The sequence below is a fragment of the Halichondria panicea genome, chromosome 14 (genome assembly GCF_963675165.1).
Source record: "Halichondria panicea chromosome 14, odHalPani1.1, whole genome shotgun sequence".
Taxonomy (NCBI): domain Eukaryota; kingdom Metazoa; phylum Porifera; class Demospongiae; order Suberitida; family Halichondriidae; genus Halichondria; species Halichondria panicea.
Genome location: NC_087390.1, coordinates 2,009,401 through 2,027,500, shown reverse-complemented (window position 1 = coordinate 2,027,500; position 18,100 = coordinate 2,009,401). Strand labels below are relative to the sequence as shown.

Genomic DNA, 18,100 nt, shown 5'->3' with positions numbered 1-18,100 from the left:
TGATGTTGGTTAGCCATGACTTCAGGCTTATTAGTCAGGTGGGGATAATGAATATAGGACCATTACTTTTCATGTTTACAATGTGTGTATATACTACAAAAAACGATATAATTTTGATTGTGTAACATTGTAGAGAATCTGATTTTATGTATGTTGATCATGGCTTATTGCTGTAGGTTGCCAAGGAGATATGGGTGTGCGAGAAGCAAGGCATTCACCCGTGGAAGGGAGATATCCAGGCGTACAAGTTTGCACTCAAGAGAGTTGTCAGAAAAGACTGAATTAAAACTCCATAAGCAATGAACTATTTAATAACTGAGACTCAGAAGACTATTTAATATTGCAAAATCATTATTTATGATCATGAGCAGAGTACATAATTATGCAGTCAGTTAATTTCCTTTGACTTTCAATTTTATCTGGACAAATTGATGTTTACGAATTCAATTGCAATTGATAGTTTGGGAGGTATAATTATATATACAATGGTTAATTTTGTTCACAGCACACAGTAGAGATGTAAGTTAGTAAGGTCTTCGTTGCTTGGATCAGCTCCTGTCTCCATCTCAACCACCCACGAGTCCAGCTCCAGCTGGGTCTGCACAAACAACGCAAATTATCAATAGAAACGTTTTGCTGATCAAGCCATGCATTCACACAATTACACCATATACATGTATACATAGTCAAACCAAGTACCAAGACTAGTGTTCTGTTTCAAATATGCACAGAAATATTGTATACGAATTTGAATACCGTATAGCACGAAATTTTTATTTTTGCTGATTTCATGGGTTAGCAATCCTGCACGAAAATTGTTCTTTAATTATGCTATAACGTGCAAAGATTAAAGGCGTGGCTTCCGGTGAGCAGTTATTCCACGAAATAAAAAGTTCGCACTATACGGTAGGTTACATTAAAGGGGAGTGGTTTCCAGCAGTCCTGAATGCTCGTGACTGTGATGAGTATTGTTCCTCTCCTCCTTACTGTTGAGAATAGAAACTCCCATATCCTGTATATACATGTACACGTAGGGGGGGGGGGGCAGATAAACATTTGCTATGGTACCCCCTGCATGTGTTGTGCGTGTGGACTAACAATAGAAACTCCCACATCCTGTATATACATATACGTGTGGGGGGGCAGATAAACATTTGCTACGGTACCCCCTGCATGTGTTGCGTGTGGACTGATAAACAAGTTTACAGCAGCAACACGTGCAGGAAATGAAAACATAAACACCATGTGCGTAAGAAATGGAAATTTGCCTAAAAAAGTATTCCAAAACTGTAGATTTATATATATTATAAGCTAAAAAGAAGCTCTCCACTGAGATTTCAATCATGCAGAAACGAACTATCACGACACTTGCTTACCTGGCTCTCTCCTCCAGAGTACGGAACATTTCAAAGACGTAGTTGAGTACCACGACGTCAGCGGAGGCTAACAGCTGTCCCTGTTCGAGTACATCCGAGCACACTATTTTCACCCTGCCAGCCATGTTGTACTTGGTAACCGTCCTCTGCTGTATCTCACAGAAGTAAGCGTTCTTTTCTATGCCAACCGGAGAGGCTGCCTTGGAGTGGAGAAAGCCCTGGGGGAATAAAGACTTTTAGTAAACAGTATACAACTGAAGGGATCAGATACTGATTAAAGCTGTAGCTAGCCAAGAGGCAAAGCATACACATCTTAATAGATTCCACTCACACGTGAATAAGATACATACACATACGGTAAGGCTACCCTCCCCCCCCCCACTTGCACACCTCATACACAGCGGCCCCAAGACGAGATCCCACATCCACTACTGTCTTCCCGGTCAGGTCAGGCAGAAGATCCCCAAAGATGTACCGAACCTCATCACGAGACATGGAGTGTGAGATAAAATCTAGGAGCAAAAATAAACAACAGAACAGTAAATATTTTCATGTAGCTAATCTGGGCGACCCAAAGGCTGTGTGTGAGAAAGGTGTGGCTCTACATAGCTAAGTCAGTTTGTAACAAATAAAATGTACATTCTGTAACAAATAAAATGTACATTCTGAAACAAATAAAATGTACATTCTGTAGCTACTAGGACCCCAGGATACATTTCAATCGCACACAAATAACTCTTTGCTGAGGATTTCATATAGTTCAAACTGGTTCCGAATAATTAGCTACCCTAAATCCAAATGGGGAGATGACTGAGGGAGTTCGACACACTTCAATCGTGCAGCTCGAACAGGTTCGTTTCCAGTGTCTCATATATATAATTATAGAGGAGTGTAATGTTTAATAGCCTGCAAACAATCTTCGATCTTACTGAGAGGTGCAGTTCTCCATGAGGCACAGTGGAGACAGTAGCTCCTACTGATGCCCAGCTGAGAGCACAGTTGGTCAATGTCCTCCTCCTCTGGGTAGAGGAACGAGTCTACGTGCAGGGTGGTGGTCTTCTCACTGGAGGAGCCCTGAGGGGGAAGGGGGAAGGGCAGCTATACAGCTAGTGCAAACAATAGGTTGTCTCTATGGGGATGCTAAAGTTAAAAGCGCAAGACATGAATTGAGTGGTCTCAACAGTGCTGTTGGAAGGTCGATAGTTACATGTAGGGCGAACATTGTCGCCACAATGTTTCCTTGGTGCAAGCTTCACCTTCACATGATTTAGCAACATTACCTCATCGGGAATAAACTGTGGTTCCCCTGGTGACAGTGCCGTCAGTGGTAGAACTGCCTTAAGGTCCCTCGCTATCTCATCAAGAACATCTGTACACGAATAACACGGAGTGTATAATTATAAATATTACGTACGTACAGCAGGTAAATTGTAGATCTTACGTGTTGAGATCAATATCTCTCCTCAGGCAATAAATTTACCCGTAAAATAGAAGTTCAATGATAAATTGCTTTACCTGGTTCCTCAGTTTCCTCCTTCAGCAGGTCCATGTGGTCTGGTTCCAATGCACTGGGACTGTACTCTTTGCACACCCATTCCAAGAATCCTATCTTGCAGTCTTGCTGTAGCTGTCCTAGGAAACGAACAAAGGATTCCTGCGCGCTCTCAAGGTCCTTGAACCGTAGCAAACATAAATATGGAACAACTGAAATCTCAAGCTTACCATTTCAGTATTGAAATTAGGGGGAAAGGTCGTCTAAAGAAAATCAGGGTTTTGCTCTTATCAAAATTGGAAATCTCAAGATTGAAATTAGGGGGAAAGGTCGTCTAAAGAAAATCAGGGTTTTGCTCTTATCAAAATTAGGGGAAAGATTGTCTGTTGTAAAACTGTATAATAAATCATAAAGTATCATCCACAAAAACACACAAACACAATACTATCTAGTATGGATGCTTTAAAGATACATTCAAAAAGTCTAGTTGACCGGTGGGAGGTATGACAACATGATAAGGTCTAACTCGTCCAAAATAGTGCACCAAGGTGATCCCTCTGTGGCAGATCATCATCAAGAACTGCACAATGATGATGAAGCCGTACACAAACAGAAACAAGAACTGAAACGCCCTCGGGTCAATACCGTAATCAGCCAGTCTCGGAAATTTAAAAGTGGAGAGTGCAATGATCCACATGATGTTCACAAGGAACAGAACCACAAGGACCGTGTTTCTTAGACTGCGTAGTGACTCCTTGATCTCCTCAATAGCGGTGAGTTGTGTTGAGACTGGTTTGAGCTTCTTGACAATCAAGTCTTTCCAGAATTGAGTTTCTTCGTTGCTCAGCGGCACGTCACTAACATTTTCTATCACTCCTTTAGTGTGGTACATTTGTAGCTCAACTGGAAATGAGAGACAAGTATTGAATTAATGCACTGTCAGCAAACTTGGTCAGCTTATCAAATTATTATTAATTATAATTATAATTAAAACCATGGAAGTTTCAGTGGAAGTTTAATTTTTTCACACACAGGAAATTTGAATTAATATCAGTGAACGAACCTTCCTTGGGGTATGCCAGACTGTGTAGTGCCTTTGTCAGGCGCTGCAAATGAGCTGTAACAGAGTATTCCATTATGAACTGAATATGGTTGACAGGATAATGGGTAGGCTAAATTAGGACAATGAGTTTGTATTGCCTGTTTTGACAGGTACTAGCTATACTAGACTATACTCTAGCCCAATGTTCCCTGCCTATAATCATTGTATTTTCAATACCACTATATACAATGATCAAGTTTAGCGTGCAATTAGCTTATTATAGGATATTGACGAAATGAACTTATTAAAATACTAAATCTAACTAAATCTGTCAGGCAATTAAAGCTTTGTACACTTTGACCAAATAGAGCATAAATGCATGAATGACTGTGTTAAAATTAATGTGAAGTTTTGTAATAAGTTCACACAGCACCTACCAAACGTTCCCACAAACTCACCTCTTTTTGTGATCCCCATCCCTTGCAAATCTTTCTTTGTGAGGCCTTTCAAATTCTCGATATCCTCCCCCGCCTCATAACCTTCGGACATGAACAGCTGTGTGTACTCGGTCATCTCAAGATTTCTCAACCATGTTCCTACATCCTCCTGTATAAGGTAGAGAATGAGAATTTTTACACGAAGCATTTGTGTGTGTGTGTGTGTGTGTGTGTGGAGGGGTCAGTGTGGTCTAAACGAAATGGTAAATGCATGGGGAAAGTACTGATTGAGTTGTCTAGTTAGAGAATTACAACTCAGCTCACTGGAACATCCACGTGTATGGGCAGACCAGGTAGCCTCTTGGCTGCCTTGGCAAGACGAAGTCGAAACCCTCTCTTGTCGATTCCAATCTCCTCAAGATCCTAATAGTTGAGAAGGTCATAAAAAAAAACTTTACTACTCCATCATATTAACGAACTTTGAGTGCCATAGCTGCAATGTAGTGTTCGGTGGTGTATCCATTCTCAGAGAACATCTGAACATAGTCCTGTGTAATGAAGCTTCACTCGTAATCCTACAATAGTTGTATGTGAAATACCTACCTCACTGCAACCGTTCTTCAGTAACCATTTCCGAGCTTCTTTACTCATTTTAACATAGTCTATATCAGCCATAGAGTGGTGCTCTAAACAAAAACATAGAATTATTACACAATACACAATAGACAGTATAACACACTTACCATGTGATGAGCTGCTGTCTTCTTGTTCTTTCTTTGGTGCCTCTTTGGCGGTGGTTATATTTTCAATATCTTGATCGGGCTTACAACACCGAGTTTGAACACAACAAGACACAAGTTTGTTCCACGCTATTTTGAAGTACTTTCCCCATCCGAGCAATCCTTTATCCTTTCCACTACTGCCTTCCCGAGTGCCCCAGCTTTGAGAGTCCAAGTTAGCAGCCGAGTAGATCAGCAACAGCAAATAGCCCGAGGGCAAGGCCAAGATATACCAAATAAAATGAAAAAGGCAAGTGAACTCGGTAGGGTGTAAGAGAGCTGCAACGATAAAGGTAACTGCAAAGATACCGAGGTAGATGACGCTAATACTGACTGGTAGTTTGAACTGGCCCTGTGGGAGTGTGTTTGGTAGAGAATCGAGGTATCTTGAAAGACCTTTGCACTTTGCAATATCACCAGTGATATTTTGTCCAGTAATAGCAGAACAGTTGGGAGATTTGAGAAAAGTGAGATCTGGGTCAGGAAAAATGTCTTGTATGACACCCTGCAAGATGCCCACGAAAACCGTTAGCATTACTATTGCAAAGATGAAACTCAAAACTTTTGCAACATCTATTTGGGATTTTGGTGAAGCAAAGAGACAGACCATTCCATAGATTACACTCACAAATATCAGCAGTGCAATTATTAAATAGGTGAGTTCATCAGAAATAGAGAACGCTGACTGAAGGCCTGAGGCAATCAACAGTATCACAGTAGCGGGGGAGATAGCCGTAGAGAACACCATAATAGCTTGAAACAGAATAAACAAAACAGATACAGTGTCATTTTTTCGAGTGATGCTAGTAGTTTCGGAAATCAGCAAGCTCAGGTTGGCAATCGTAGACGGAATCCATCTCCTACGCTGTCCAAAAAACTCCCCAAACTCAAGTGGGCAGTAGGTTTGGTCCTCTGAAATAGCACAATATTCGAGTCGCCAGCCTTTCTTGATAAGAAGTGTACACAGCCATCGATCTTCACCCATATCCTTCATTAGAAACTCCATCCCATTGGTCGCCAGGGTAGAGTACGTTTCAATAACCTCCTGCAGAGCACTGCAACGAAACACGCTAAAGCAGCCAGGAGAGCAGAGGACACATCCTAGCAAATGTTCGGCCGGTTTTTGGAACCAATGTCCTATTGCATAATCGAAAACCTGGTACCAATACATAGGCCCCGAGCCCTTAGGGTGTGTACGGGCACATACCGCTCCAATTTTAGGGTTTGTTTCGAGCATGTCCAGTAGAACAACAGCTGATTTTGCAGTGAAATCGATATCTGCGTCAGTTGTGAGTATAAACGTGTTGTTTGCCGTTAGCTTAGGATCATTCTGAATACGGTAGTTGATGACGTAATTTATGTACATGACTTGACTCCACCTCTTTTTCGGCTTGACTAAATTTTTATCTTTGAAGTGAATGTAAAATGACATTGGTTCAACTTTATTGAGACGGTACTGTAAACACATTCCATAAGGAGTGATTTTCTTTATACCGTCTTTTGGTTTAACTTCGAGAGTCTCCTCTAAAAGAGATAATAGTTGAAGTCCGAAATCTTGCAACTGAGTTCCGTTCAGAGCGCCATCAAAGAAAATATGCGATTCGTAAGAGTCACAATTTTGTCGGTTGATTCTTTTCTCTCTCTCGTAATTCAAGGCTACACGTCTTATGGAAGTCAGCATTTGTCTCATTTCGACCACATTTTCTCGATACATTGTAGAGCAGATGAAGATTGTTCTTAGACTTCTCAGTATCACATTTCCCATAAATGTCATCTCATTCTCCGAAGCCCCTGTTTTCTTCACTTGTCTGTTCAAAATCATATGCTGTTCGAAAAACACACCGTCATAAGATGGAGTTAAAAACATGTTTGAATCCTCAGATAAAATAATGTTTCTCTTTGTGAATATGTAAAATCCGATGCCAAGAATTTGCCCCACCCACAGAAATCCAAGGATAATGGGTGCCCAAGGATATGCATGACCGAAAATAATAATCGATTCGCTTTTATAAAAACTCAGGAAAGACAAATATTGGAAACCGTACATGTGAACGTAATAGCAAATAGCTGATAGTGGAGTAGCGATTAGAAGTGGTAATGCCATACCATATGGACTCAATGTCATTGTACAGGCAATCCAAGCAAAGAGGTATGCAAACATAGTGGTGAATATCTGCACTAAAAAGGTCGATAAAGTGTCGCCGCTGAAATCCAAACAAGGGCTATCAGAAGGGACCATGCACCACGGGTCTACTTTATGAGTGGTGATGTAACGGAAGATGATGTAGGTGACAAACGGGTACAATACTAGTCGAACTGACGAGTTGATAAAACCTATAGAAGAAAAATAAAAAGTCTAGACAGTGCTCAAACTTTCACAGAGTTTATAATTGCATGGATGCAAACAATTGCAAACACACACACACACTGTACACACTTATACGTACATTCAATCTGCTATAATTATATATGTAGTTAAGACTTACTTGATTTGTATCTTGCTGTTCTGTCGTCGTACGCACCATGTTTGTTGATCTTCGTGATCCAATCTTGAAACTTGTTCGTCCATATGACAGACAGCACCAACAGACAAAAAGGCAGAGCTATCATTGGTCTTGTCCTGTACAGATCGGTGGTGAGCCCCGTATTGGAAAATGACATAAACCTAAAGCACCAAAGAGCGATAAAAAGAACCACACTGCTGAATTGAAGCGAGAGAGCTAGAATTTTAACAGTCTTATTTTCAAGCAGCAGCTTAAGAACACTAAGAATCTTGCGCACTTTTCCTAGCCGGACGCTAGAAACTGTGATTGCCTCTTGCTGTGAATCTAGGTTTCCATTTTCTTGTGAATCTTGCAAACTATCTTCTATATTTTTGTATCCCAATGGTTTAGATTTCAGTCCACAGCAAATTTTCTTGGTACACACGATATCGATTGCAATCTGACAGAAAAAAACTCCACTGAGAAGTAGGAGAGAGATACCGGGAGGAAGTTCAGCCATCACCAGGAATACGAACACACTGATCGCTACAACTTCAAGAATGGAGGCAACTATACCCTGCAGTGTATGAGTGTGTGTAAATATGAATGTTGCAAGCATAAATAATAAATTATACTGCCTCAAGGCATGTTTTGCATTGGTCTAGAGTTAGGACCTTAATGGAAACAAAAGTCTAGATCTGAGTGATGGTTTGAGATGACCTTCAAGGATATTTTGAAGTATATTCCGGTTCCTGTCATTAAAATGGGGGAAAGGGTGGATCTGCAAAGAGGTCAGAGTTCACAATAATGGCTGGTTCTGGCAAATGGTGTACAGCTTTTCAGCTTTTTTCTGACTTTTGTATAGCTATAAAACAAAGCACTTTAGTATACTCATAAGTTAGAAAGGTTGTGTGAACAGGTGATTCTATGAAAGATTCTGAAAAGATTGCAACAGGCTATAACTCAAGAAAGAAGTTTTCAGTTTGCAAATCCACGAACAACACCCAAGCTAAAATCCTATAGAAGTGGTTAGTTTTTGTCGCATTTGAAACCGTTGAGCAGTTACAATAGAAAGTTGAACAGCTGTACCGTATGCCTTGTACGGCTATGCTCTGAGACATAATGACAATCTGAGTACACATGTATTTAGAGGAGGTAGGACCGGTCTCATTAGGTCGCTACATAATTGGGGTATCGCACAAGGGTTTGCACATGATCATGATCACCAAGGGCTAGGCAAACACTATTCGCTTGCTCGAAGTTGGTTTCAAAGGGTGCATGTGTAGCATGCTGGACAGCTTCTTCTGAGGCTGCTGTGGTGTTGGAGATCCACGATATCTCTTCTGAGACATAAACATCAGTCTAATCTAATCTCTAGCTAGCTCTGTTGGAGACTGATACACGTAATTCTAATGTTCACTTCCAACGTAGAGCCACATGGCTGTCACATGTGAGCAAGCACTGATCGTGTGCAAGTTAAGACCCTTGTGCGATACCTCAAATAGCGACCTATAATGACCACCTCTGCATGCATTTTAAACAATATTCACATGCAGGACTTCAGTGGTTTTTGCTTACAATGACAGTAGTAATCCATAGTCCTAGTAGTATCTACCACGACAAGATACCTAATTATGCTTTAAACAATCAAATTAATGGTCCCATATGTCAACCACATGCATGCATGCACACAACTCAAGTGTGTCTAACTGAAGCTCAAAGTGTACTGCTAAAACAGAGCACTGTATGTAGCACACTGCATGATGGGTAGCATTCAATTACATCTATAGGCTGCACCAGATCAAAGCTTACCAAAATTGCGGACTTCATTTTTGGCCAGGGATATGTCTGTGTTGTCTTTCCCAAAACTCCAAAAACCAGCGATCGCATAAATACAATGAAAGTTGGAATCACCATGACAAGGAGAAGCTGCCAGTAAAGAGAAACTAATGAGCTTTCGATTTTTTCCGTGCACATTGGATTGACAGTAGTATCGTTGCAGAATGAGAGGTCCCTCAATTTATTCGTTAGACTAACCAGGGTGAGCTTGCTAAACACGGTGCACACTAGCACAATGAGGAAGAAGATTATGCCAAACAGAACTTTGATTACAAAGAAGACTCTCGTTCCTGGGATAGATTTGTTCTCATCTTCTTCTTGCTGCTGCCCATTTGTTTCCACGGAGGTGTCCTCTGGTAATATTCGATGCATGCGAACACTTGGTCGACTCCTCCTATGGGGGTGTGTGATGGATTGCAAACAGTCTTTAGGTAGCACACCCTAGCTATAAGTATACAGTGCCTTTAGTCTATAGAGTAAATAAACGCAATTTGTACGTGTTAGTACATAAATTTTGAGATTGGAACATTTCTAAGAAAATATGATGATACCATTGTGTTGGTGAACAAAATTAATTATCTAAAACATATCCAAAAATATTTCCATGGCAACCAAAGGTGGTGGGTATGTGGTGGTTTATAAAACACCAACATTTTCTATAGTGGACAATCGCTTAGCGATGGAAAAGACCAATTGTTCACTGATAACAGACCACTGATCCCTGAACATTGAACTAACTAGCATAATTATTACACTATACTGTACATTGAACTATACTGAGTGTGTGTATTATTGAAAAAAAAAAAAAAAAAAAAAATTGTTTTCGGCTAAGGTATGGAACTTTGGCACAACATTCCTGAATAGTTTAGCTAACATATGCATGGTTACGTATAGCTTACATAAGTACACGTCCTGATTAATACTCAATTATGGGATATTTTAGGTGCCTTTTTGCTTAGCGATGGAACTCAAGCGAATTTGTCGGCTAAGGTCTAATTGTTTTTGCACATTAATATTAATTTTCTATCTTTTGATACAAAAAAGTTGTTCAGAAATACTTTAGTTCCGGAGATATTTCATGTTACACATATATTTTACGATCACCCCCATTTTTACCTAAAATGATTTCCCACTACAACAACTTTTGGGGAAATATTTTCAAATAAGGTTGTAGCTTATTTATTCACTTACACAATGGTATCAGCACAATTTCTTAGAAATGCATGTTCCAATCTTGAGATACATTTAAGTACAACTACTCACTCTGTGGTTAAATTTACTCTCAAAGCTGAAGGCACTGTAATCATATCTAAAACTTATAGCAAGAAGAATACAGAACCCATAAGCTTAATTAAGTCACACCCATCAAATCAGCACACAGTCTGACCACGTGGCTATAGATAAGCAACCTTGTAAAAATGAGCCACCACCCGGCTTCATCCCAATTATTATATTGGTTACCCAGAGGAGGTATATACGACATGTGTGCCTCAATTGGCCTAAAATGTTCCTGTATGCAGAGAGAAAATTAGCAGTGTATATTGACCAATGGGTAACCAGCAGAGGAGGTACAACACAAGTATTACCTCGATTATAGAGGCTTGGAGGTGCAAAACTCAACAGTAAAGTCATTGTTACATGTGACCAAATGCCTTAACCTTAAACCTGCACCACAATCAGTTTACCTTGATCTCCTCTCTTTCTTCTCCTGTTGTTCTCCCCTGAAGCTCACATCAATACCCATAGGGGACCGGGTGGCCATGGCACTGAGACGGTTCCGGGTAGAAACCTTGATCTGCTTGGCAACTTGAAAGTAGAGTTTCTTATGGTCCAACAACCTCTGTCTAGGGAAATTAAAAAGTGGAAATGCTCTAAATACACCTGGTTTATGACTATTTACTGTACACAAAGACTCTGCTACATAGCTCACATATAAAAGCTACAAATGCACATACCTTGCAGCTTGCAAAAAGTAGGTCTAGACTAGTATATAGGAATGAAATTATTACTTGCAGATCATGCAGCTACACCTCACAAAACTGACTATATATAGCTAGGCCAATAGATCTAGAGGCAGTAGCAGTGCTAGAGAATAATGGGCTATTGTGGTTATACTCCAGTAAAGTAGGCGTGCATGTGATGGTACATTCCCTGGCCACTAACATCCTATGTGAAAGTTGTATTAGTAGATCTTCCTACTTTTACTTTTATATGAAGTATAGAATAACACATTGACCTGGTGAGTAGATCTATCACAATAACTATAGAGCCCCATGCATTAATATCCACTCCGGCCGCCGGTAAATTTAGGTTTAGAGATTAGTAGGAATTAAACATATATTTTAATCTGGCACACATAGATTTATTTTGAATTATGGTAGAAATAGTAATGCCATTATGGCATTGCATGAAATAAGATCAGCGGCTCAAAGTGCGGGCCAACGCGAAATAGCTGCATAACAGCACTGCACTGCCCAGAAATGTTCTAGCACTTTTAATACGACTCCTTGAAAACAATTTCTGAGCAATTAATTTTACTCTAGCATGCAATACTCAAAACTTCATACATGTACATTGTGTACTTACAATTATTATGCACCCTCTCAGATTTGTGGCTAGTTGAGGGACGGTCGGGCTCCGCCCAACTAATTTGTGGCCACATTGTCATGGTAGCTAGATCTAGATCATCTAGATTAAAATAATGGTGAAAATGTACTTAATGCCAACAGCGCTCCTTACCGTTTTGTCAGTCCAGAGAGGAAAAAATAATGCTTCCTAGAGCTTTGACCAGAGTAGTCAGGATCCCTTCTGTGTGGAGACAAATAGTACACAACCATCAGGTTCACTGTGGAAGGACTGCAGCATTGAGAGGTAGATCTAGCTGCTCGATTGTTAACTTCTCAACTGCAAAATACAAGATCAACTTATGTGGTCATCGCTCTCGGTATCAGAGCGACACTAACTCCAGACTGGGTCTTTTGCTTGGAGGTATGAAATAAAGACTCGATAGATCTATTTCCCCGAATTAAATATGCTCTGCTTCTGCCATAATTATTATCGGCCGGCTTAAATTATTACAAACTAATCATAGTTAATGATAGTTCCGAGCCTGATCTATAAGCATCTCTTTGTTTTCACCTGTACCGTTTCGATTCAGGTTTTCTCGGCCTTTTTGGTTTCCATGACGAGAAAGACGAGGAAGGGAAAGTTCCTCAGTCAGTGAAACGTGAGCTTCTCAAAGCACAAAAAGCTCACTCCAATGGTGACTACTCTACAGCCGACCAATGCTATCACAGCGCCCTGCACTTGCTCAGCTCTACTGAGCATGCCCAGAATCAGACCTACCTTGAGGCCAAGGCCGTTACCATGGATAAGGTGATATTTAGCCGCTATCACACTCAGATTTCAGATAATAATTTATTTACAGCGTTAATTTCAGGGGCTTTTCTTTCCCTTGGATTTGGTTTGCCCCCTCCTGGATTTAACTTCATGCATGGTATTAACATTGCCCTCCCCCCTAAAATTTGCTCTTAGCTGGTTTTGACATTGGATCAACGGCACTCAAATTATATGACCGTTAAAAGGTAAACTACAACCCCCCCCCTGTTTAACAAATGGTTTTAGGGACTTTTCAGCTACCATAACTTGATTTCCATGTATCCAATATCATATGTTCTGAAAGCTTAGTTCCAATGGTGTCAAAGTTCATATTTGAGGTATTTGCCAATTCCAAGACCAGTACACAATCATGTTGTAGAGGAATCAAATAAATAAAATCAGTTGTCGTTCTTCTTTTGCGGTGGAGGTCTGCATTCAATAGTGGCAAGTGATGGCCCCGACAAAATGATTTAAACACATCATTATTTTGAAAAGTACTTTCAGAAAATCATGACATTGGATCAGCGTATTACGTTCATTTAAAAAATGGTGCCCCCTTAGGTTTTAAGCATTTTGCCTCTTTCGGGAAATATCCTGAAATAAACCCTGCTTTACCTTTAACAAGAAAAATAACATGTCCAGAAAAAAGTTGGTGTGTTCTACAATAATTATGTAGTTCTTTTATTGTACTGCAGTTGGCTAATCTGTACTTGGAGCAAAAGAAGTATAGACAGGTGATATTCAATTTTAGCATTACATAATTATAAAGAAACAATCTCAATCCCCCTCAGGCAGAAGCCACTTTCAAGGAGACTCTACGACTCATCGTCACAGCAACTGGATCAGAAAATGGAACGGATGTACGTATAGCCACTACATGTGTGTATTGGGTTTCAATTTCATTGGAGCTCTTATTCGTATTCACCACTGCATTGCTCTCCCTATAGGAGCAGGAGGCAATGATAGAGATATCGCTAAAGCTCTCAAAGATTTACGCAAATCAAACAAGGTATGTATCTAGACACTTTATAAGTAGTCATCTCTTACTGAATTATTTCTCAGATACAAAGAAGCGGACATCGGCTTTCAGTGGTGTGTAGAGAGTGCAAAGAAATGCTTGGACGAGAACAGAACAAAAGATCAGTAAGTGGATTGAGCCATTGAAGCTATTATTACCAAGTCCGGTCATAATAAGAGAGAAAAAACATATTCGTTGTTAAAACGTGTTGCATCATTTGCATTTAATGAAAAATACGCTGTGTGCACGTGTACCAATCGATCGATATATGAACGCTTGCATTCCTTGCATCAGTGACTTCCTGTCTGAAAACGTGTGATCAATAATAACAATTTAGCAATAACATTATTGCTGGCCTTGAGGCAAGTGGCGACTCCAGGCGCTCTAATTGGCCAGTTATTGCTTCGTTCGATACTCTCTCTCTCTCTCTCTCATATAATTATTATAAACTCTTGATATACTGATCTCTACTAGTCCGACGGTTGACAATTAATATCTTAAAGTAAAACCCTTAAACTTTGGATTACAAGTCTGATGCTCCGTACTTTTGTTGAGGGTAGCAGCTCGATAAATCACTCTCTCTCTCTCTGGAATGTTTTAAAATGTCGTTGTTTCTTTCAGCCTTGCTCTGCTGGGTATATGCTATGAGAGCCAAGGCAAGTATCTCATGATGATTGGAAAGTCTCAAGATTCTCTCTTAGCTTATGGAGAGGCCAAGAAGATTGCTGCAGAGCTGTTCAAGAAGAATAGCTTACAGGTATGTGTGTCGTTCATTGCATTCCTTTGAGTGCCTATAACTGATTTCTAGAACAAGTGCATGCATGGTAATAATCTGTGTCAGAGTAATTGTTTACTGAAAGTGAGGTTTTAAGTCCATAAGTCTAGAGTAACTTTGTTACCTCAATCTTAGAGCCTGTAATATTCACATTATTGAAAATGTTCTACTCTCATTTTCAGTATGCCACTTTGCTTACCGATGAGGCAGCTGCCTTTCTCAGCCTCGGACAACCCGCACAAGCAGAGCAGCTGCTCCAGGAGAGCCTGCACATCATGGAGACTCTGAGTGGATCTCAAGCAGCTCAGAACATGGCAGTGACCAGCTACAACCTCGCTATGGTGCTAGCAATGAAAGGTGAGGAGCACTCGTGGATTTGTACACGTGCGTATTTAAATTAATTTGTGGTGTGAAGATAGTGTTGTATAGTCAGTAATTAATTTTATGCTGACAATTAATGAAAGGTAAAAGTATAGGTCTGTTTTGTTTGTAATGACATCACTAGTCTATTAATTGTTTGTATTTTAATAGTCTGCTAAATTATAAGGTTGATTTAAATTATCCCATGCACGAACACACTCACTGTACAGACACTACTGACCCGAAAACAGAGATTTATCTGAGAAAAAGCATTTCCCTCCTGGAGGCACTCAAAGACGAAGCAATGTTAGAAGACTTAGAGCTGTACTATTACACGCTGGGAACTGTCCTTATTAGTCAAGGTGGGGGTGGTTTGTACTTAAGCTGTGAAATTGTGAATCGACTTCGAAATTACTGAGCTCTAACCTCTTTATAATAGACACCCAAACGTATATCCGATCGCAAGAAACACATTTAAAATGTAGTTTGCATGGGGCAGGCATACAGAACTGACCACAGTAGGCAAAATAGCGAGTGGCCGCATTTCAGGGCGAGTTTGGGGAAGTAATGATCAAGCTAGCAATCCATACCAAACGAAACGACCGGTATATCGAGGTGACCATAATTCAGAGAGCCGAATTGGCGAGAGTCTACTGTAGTGCCCAATGACTGATGACAATATCAGATAAAGCTATAGGCCTGAATTCTTAATTATGACATTGTTTCATCTTTTCTAATCACACGCTCCTATGCATGTGGGCAAAGCTAAAGGATTTGTGGAGTTATAAAGAAAGAAAGATGAAACGTTCAAAGAATTTAAAAAAAGTCATAATTAGTGCCTATAGCGCCTAAGGTTAATTGTGTCCTCCTCGGATTGCCTATACTGATTTAATCTGTGCATTCAGTACACTGATTTCTCTGCAGGTAGAGTAGAAGAGGCAAGAAGAGCTCTGAAAAAAGCCAAGGTCATAGCGAGCAAGACGGGAAACAGCGTATTATTAGAACACATTCTGCAAGCAATAAATTCACAAACACAAAATTGTCAGTAGACATAATTATTATACAAGTCAATCCTGTTAAAATGGCAGGCCTGTGTATGTAAACAATGCATAATTATAGTTAAGTGCCCCAGTAGACCTCAATGTAGATTGTAGCCCTGGCTCAAAGTTTAATTTGGGGTTTACCTCTGAAGTAAAGTAATGAATAGGGCTTGCAAATGTAATATTGTTGTACAATGTAAACTGTCATCGGAGAGTTGAATAATAAAAAGGCAAGTAGGAAATCTTGGCTCCCATACGTATGAAGTCAGTTTTGTGTGGTGTGTAGCTGATGAAGCATCGATCTGATCCGAAGCAAGCTGTAGTGTGCAGATAAAACATGTCAGTGCCACCAAAAACACACAAAGTATTATACAGAGTACGACTTCATTCAAAACAATTGTTACAAGAAATATTGTGATAACAACCCTTGCTATTGTGTAGCTTGTAATTGGCTACTAGATAGTATATCCGAGACATAATATTATTATTGGCAGAAAAAATGCCAGTGTTATATATTGTGACTATAGCCAATCAGGATAGTCTGTAAAAAGTGTCTCGATTAAGTTAAGGCTAGCAATAGCAGTAGCACTTACAAGCAGTGTCCATGCAAGGTAGGCTCGATCCCTTTCTCAGTAGACTAGTAGTGGTTTGTAGTCTATGCGGTATATATTGCTATCCTAACAGAACAAGTGATACTAGGATAGGAGACTGCCTCAGTATAGCATTAGGACAACATGTATTTAATAAAGTGAAGATACTCTCATGTAAACAATGAAAAAATGTTGATGATTAATTTTAATATTAGAATCAGTGTACGTAAGAACAACATCTGTGCCTTAATTTTGTAAAGAAGTTAAGATAGACAAGTGAAATGTATTGAAAAGTTCTCAGTAAGGAATACAAACACTACACAACAAACCTCTATAACCATACTATAATGACTCTGAAATACACTCTACATGCAGTGCTACACAGCATTATGAGTTAGTAACTGTTAACTTTCAGTTTCACTTGTTGGCATTGAATTTTAGTACCAATAATAATTATATAAATCTATGAATTAATAACGATTACAGAATATACATTTTCTTTGTCTCCATAATCAAGTCATCTTCTCATCTAGGTTACGAGGTGTTAGATATCGATCATAGACCTCCTCCACCACTCTGTATGCATTGTAGTCCTCGTCTCTAACTCTCCTCTTATACCAGCGAGCCAGGAGGCAGTACAAGATGAATCCAAGCAGACTCATAGCGGCCTTGATTCCAAACAAGATCAGTACCATAGTATTATTTTTGTGGTGAATTACACCACTTATATATTCACCAGCATATGCAGAGGCCAAAAAAAGTAAACCCATACAAGCAGCAAATAATCTCCGCATGTTGTACGGGGCCTGAGCACAAACTAATGTAACTTCAGCATTGCACAAAAAAAATATTTCCCAGCAATCCTTTCTCATCAAGGAAATAATGGTGATTACCTCCTTTTTGTGAAGAGCCTCCAATGATTGCACTATAATGAATACAATACTCAAAACCAGAGAAAGGAAGGAAGCAATACCAGAGTCTCTTTAGTATACTTGGAAATCTATCTCTGAAAAGCGGATAGAAAAAGAATCTATATATATATATTAACCAGGGTACCGTACGGGTAGAAAATTTCGTGGGGTTTTAATTTCGCGTTTTTCGTGGGTACTGTTAGCCTCGATTCAAGGCCGATTAAAATACGGCCTGGTACCTATTGCAGGGGTGATAGTGCGCATGCGCTTCAAATTACCCAGAATATGGGTAATCGTACTACGAACGTAAAACCTTAGTAAATTATACCGGAAAAATTAGTCCGTTTACTAAGAATATGTTCCGTAATACTTTATTTCTATGACTGAGTACTGTGAAGCTGTGGCTTATGCCGTCTATTGCGTTGGTCTAGAAGGCTTGAACACTAGTTTTAAGGCAGAAGAGGCTCTCATCTACGTCTAGGATGGTCCTGTAGCCAGGTTGTCTTCGCATGGTAGCAGTTTGAGGCACCATACACTTCCCATAGCCTGTACAGATCCAAGGTAAGACATTCTGACCATA

General features: G+C 39.8%; 4 protein-coding genes across 4 annotated transcripts in view; 2 read left to right on the top strand and 2 right to left on the bottom strand.

Annotated features, from left to right (window-relative positions):
• LOC135347457 (ATP-binding cassette sub-family F member 2-like) overlaps positions 1-447 on the top strand; it is a 21,337-nt gene extending 20,890 nt beyond the window's left edge. The window contains exons 13-14 of the mRNA XM_064545463.1: positions 1-38; positions 177-447. The exon at positions 1-38 is cut by the window's left edge and continues 166 nt beyond it. Coding sequence (XP_064401533.1) covers positions 1-38; positions 177-281 — 143 coding nt within the window. The 3' untranslated portion in view covers positions 282-447. The remainder of the gene's footprint in view (positions 39-176) is intronic.
• Positions 429-3,168, bottom strand: LOC135347460 (uncharacterized). Its single transcript, XM_064545466.1, has 8 exons — positions 3,099-3,168; positions 2,892-3,048; positions 2,657-2,745; positions 2,306-2,450; positions 1,767-1,888; positions 1,377-1,594; positions 916-1,012; positions 429-598 (listed from the first exon to the last, which is right to left on the bottom strand). The coding sequence occupies exons 1-8, from the start codon at positions 3,099-3,101 to the stop codon at positions 500-502; spliced, it is 930 nt and encodes a 309-aa protein (XP_064401536.1). The 5' UTR covers positions 3,102-3,168; the 3' UTR covers positions 429-499.
• A 67-nt stretch (positions 3,169-3,235) lies between these two features.
• LOC135347455 (uncharacterized) lies at positions 3,236-11,565 on the bottom strand. Its single transcript, XM_064545461.1, has 11 exons — positions 11,404-11,565; positions 11,134-11,292; positions 9,422-9,842; positions 7,613-8,186; positions 5,091-7,460; positions 4,951-5,033; positions 4,827-4,895; positions 4,672-4,770; positions 4,369-4,516; positions 3,932-3,985; positions 3,236-3,771 (listed from the first exon to the last, which is right to left on the bottom strand). The coding sequence occupies exons 2-11, from the start codon at positions 11,208-11,210 to the stop codon at positions 3,317-3,319; spliced, it is 4,350 nt and encodes a 1,449-aa protein (XP_064401531.1). The 5' UTR covers positions 11,211-11,292; positions 11,404-11,565; the 3' UTR covers positions 3,236-3,316.
• Positions 11,566-12,173: 608 nt separating this feature from the next.
• LOC135347454 (tetratricopeptide repeat protein 19, mitochondrial-like) lies at positions 12,174-16,111 on the top strand. Its single transcript, XM_064545460.1, has 10 exons — positions 12,174-12,436; positions 12,606-12,823; positions 13,522-13,560; positions 13,618-13,686; positions 13,774-13,835; positions 13,889-13,969; positions 14,466-14,601; positions 14,802-14,976; positions 15,210-15,341; positions 15,904-16,111. The coding sequence occupies exons 1-10, from the start codon at positions 12,217-12,219 to the stop codon at positions 16,026-16,028; spliced, it is 1,257 nt and encodes a 418-aa protein (XP_064401530.1). The 5' UTR covers positions 12,174-12,216; the 3' UTR covers positions 16,029-16,111.
• Positions 16,112-18,100: the final 1,989 nt, after the last annotated feature.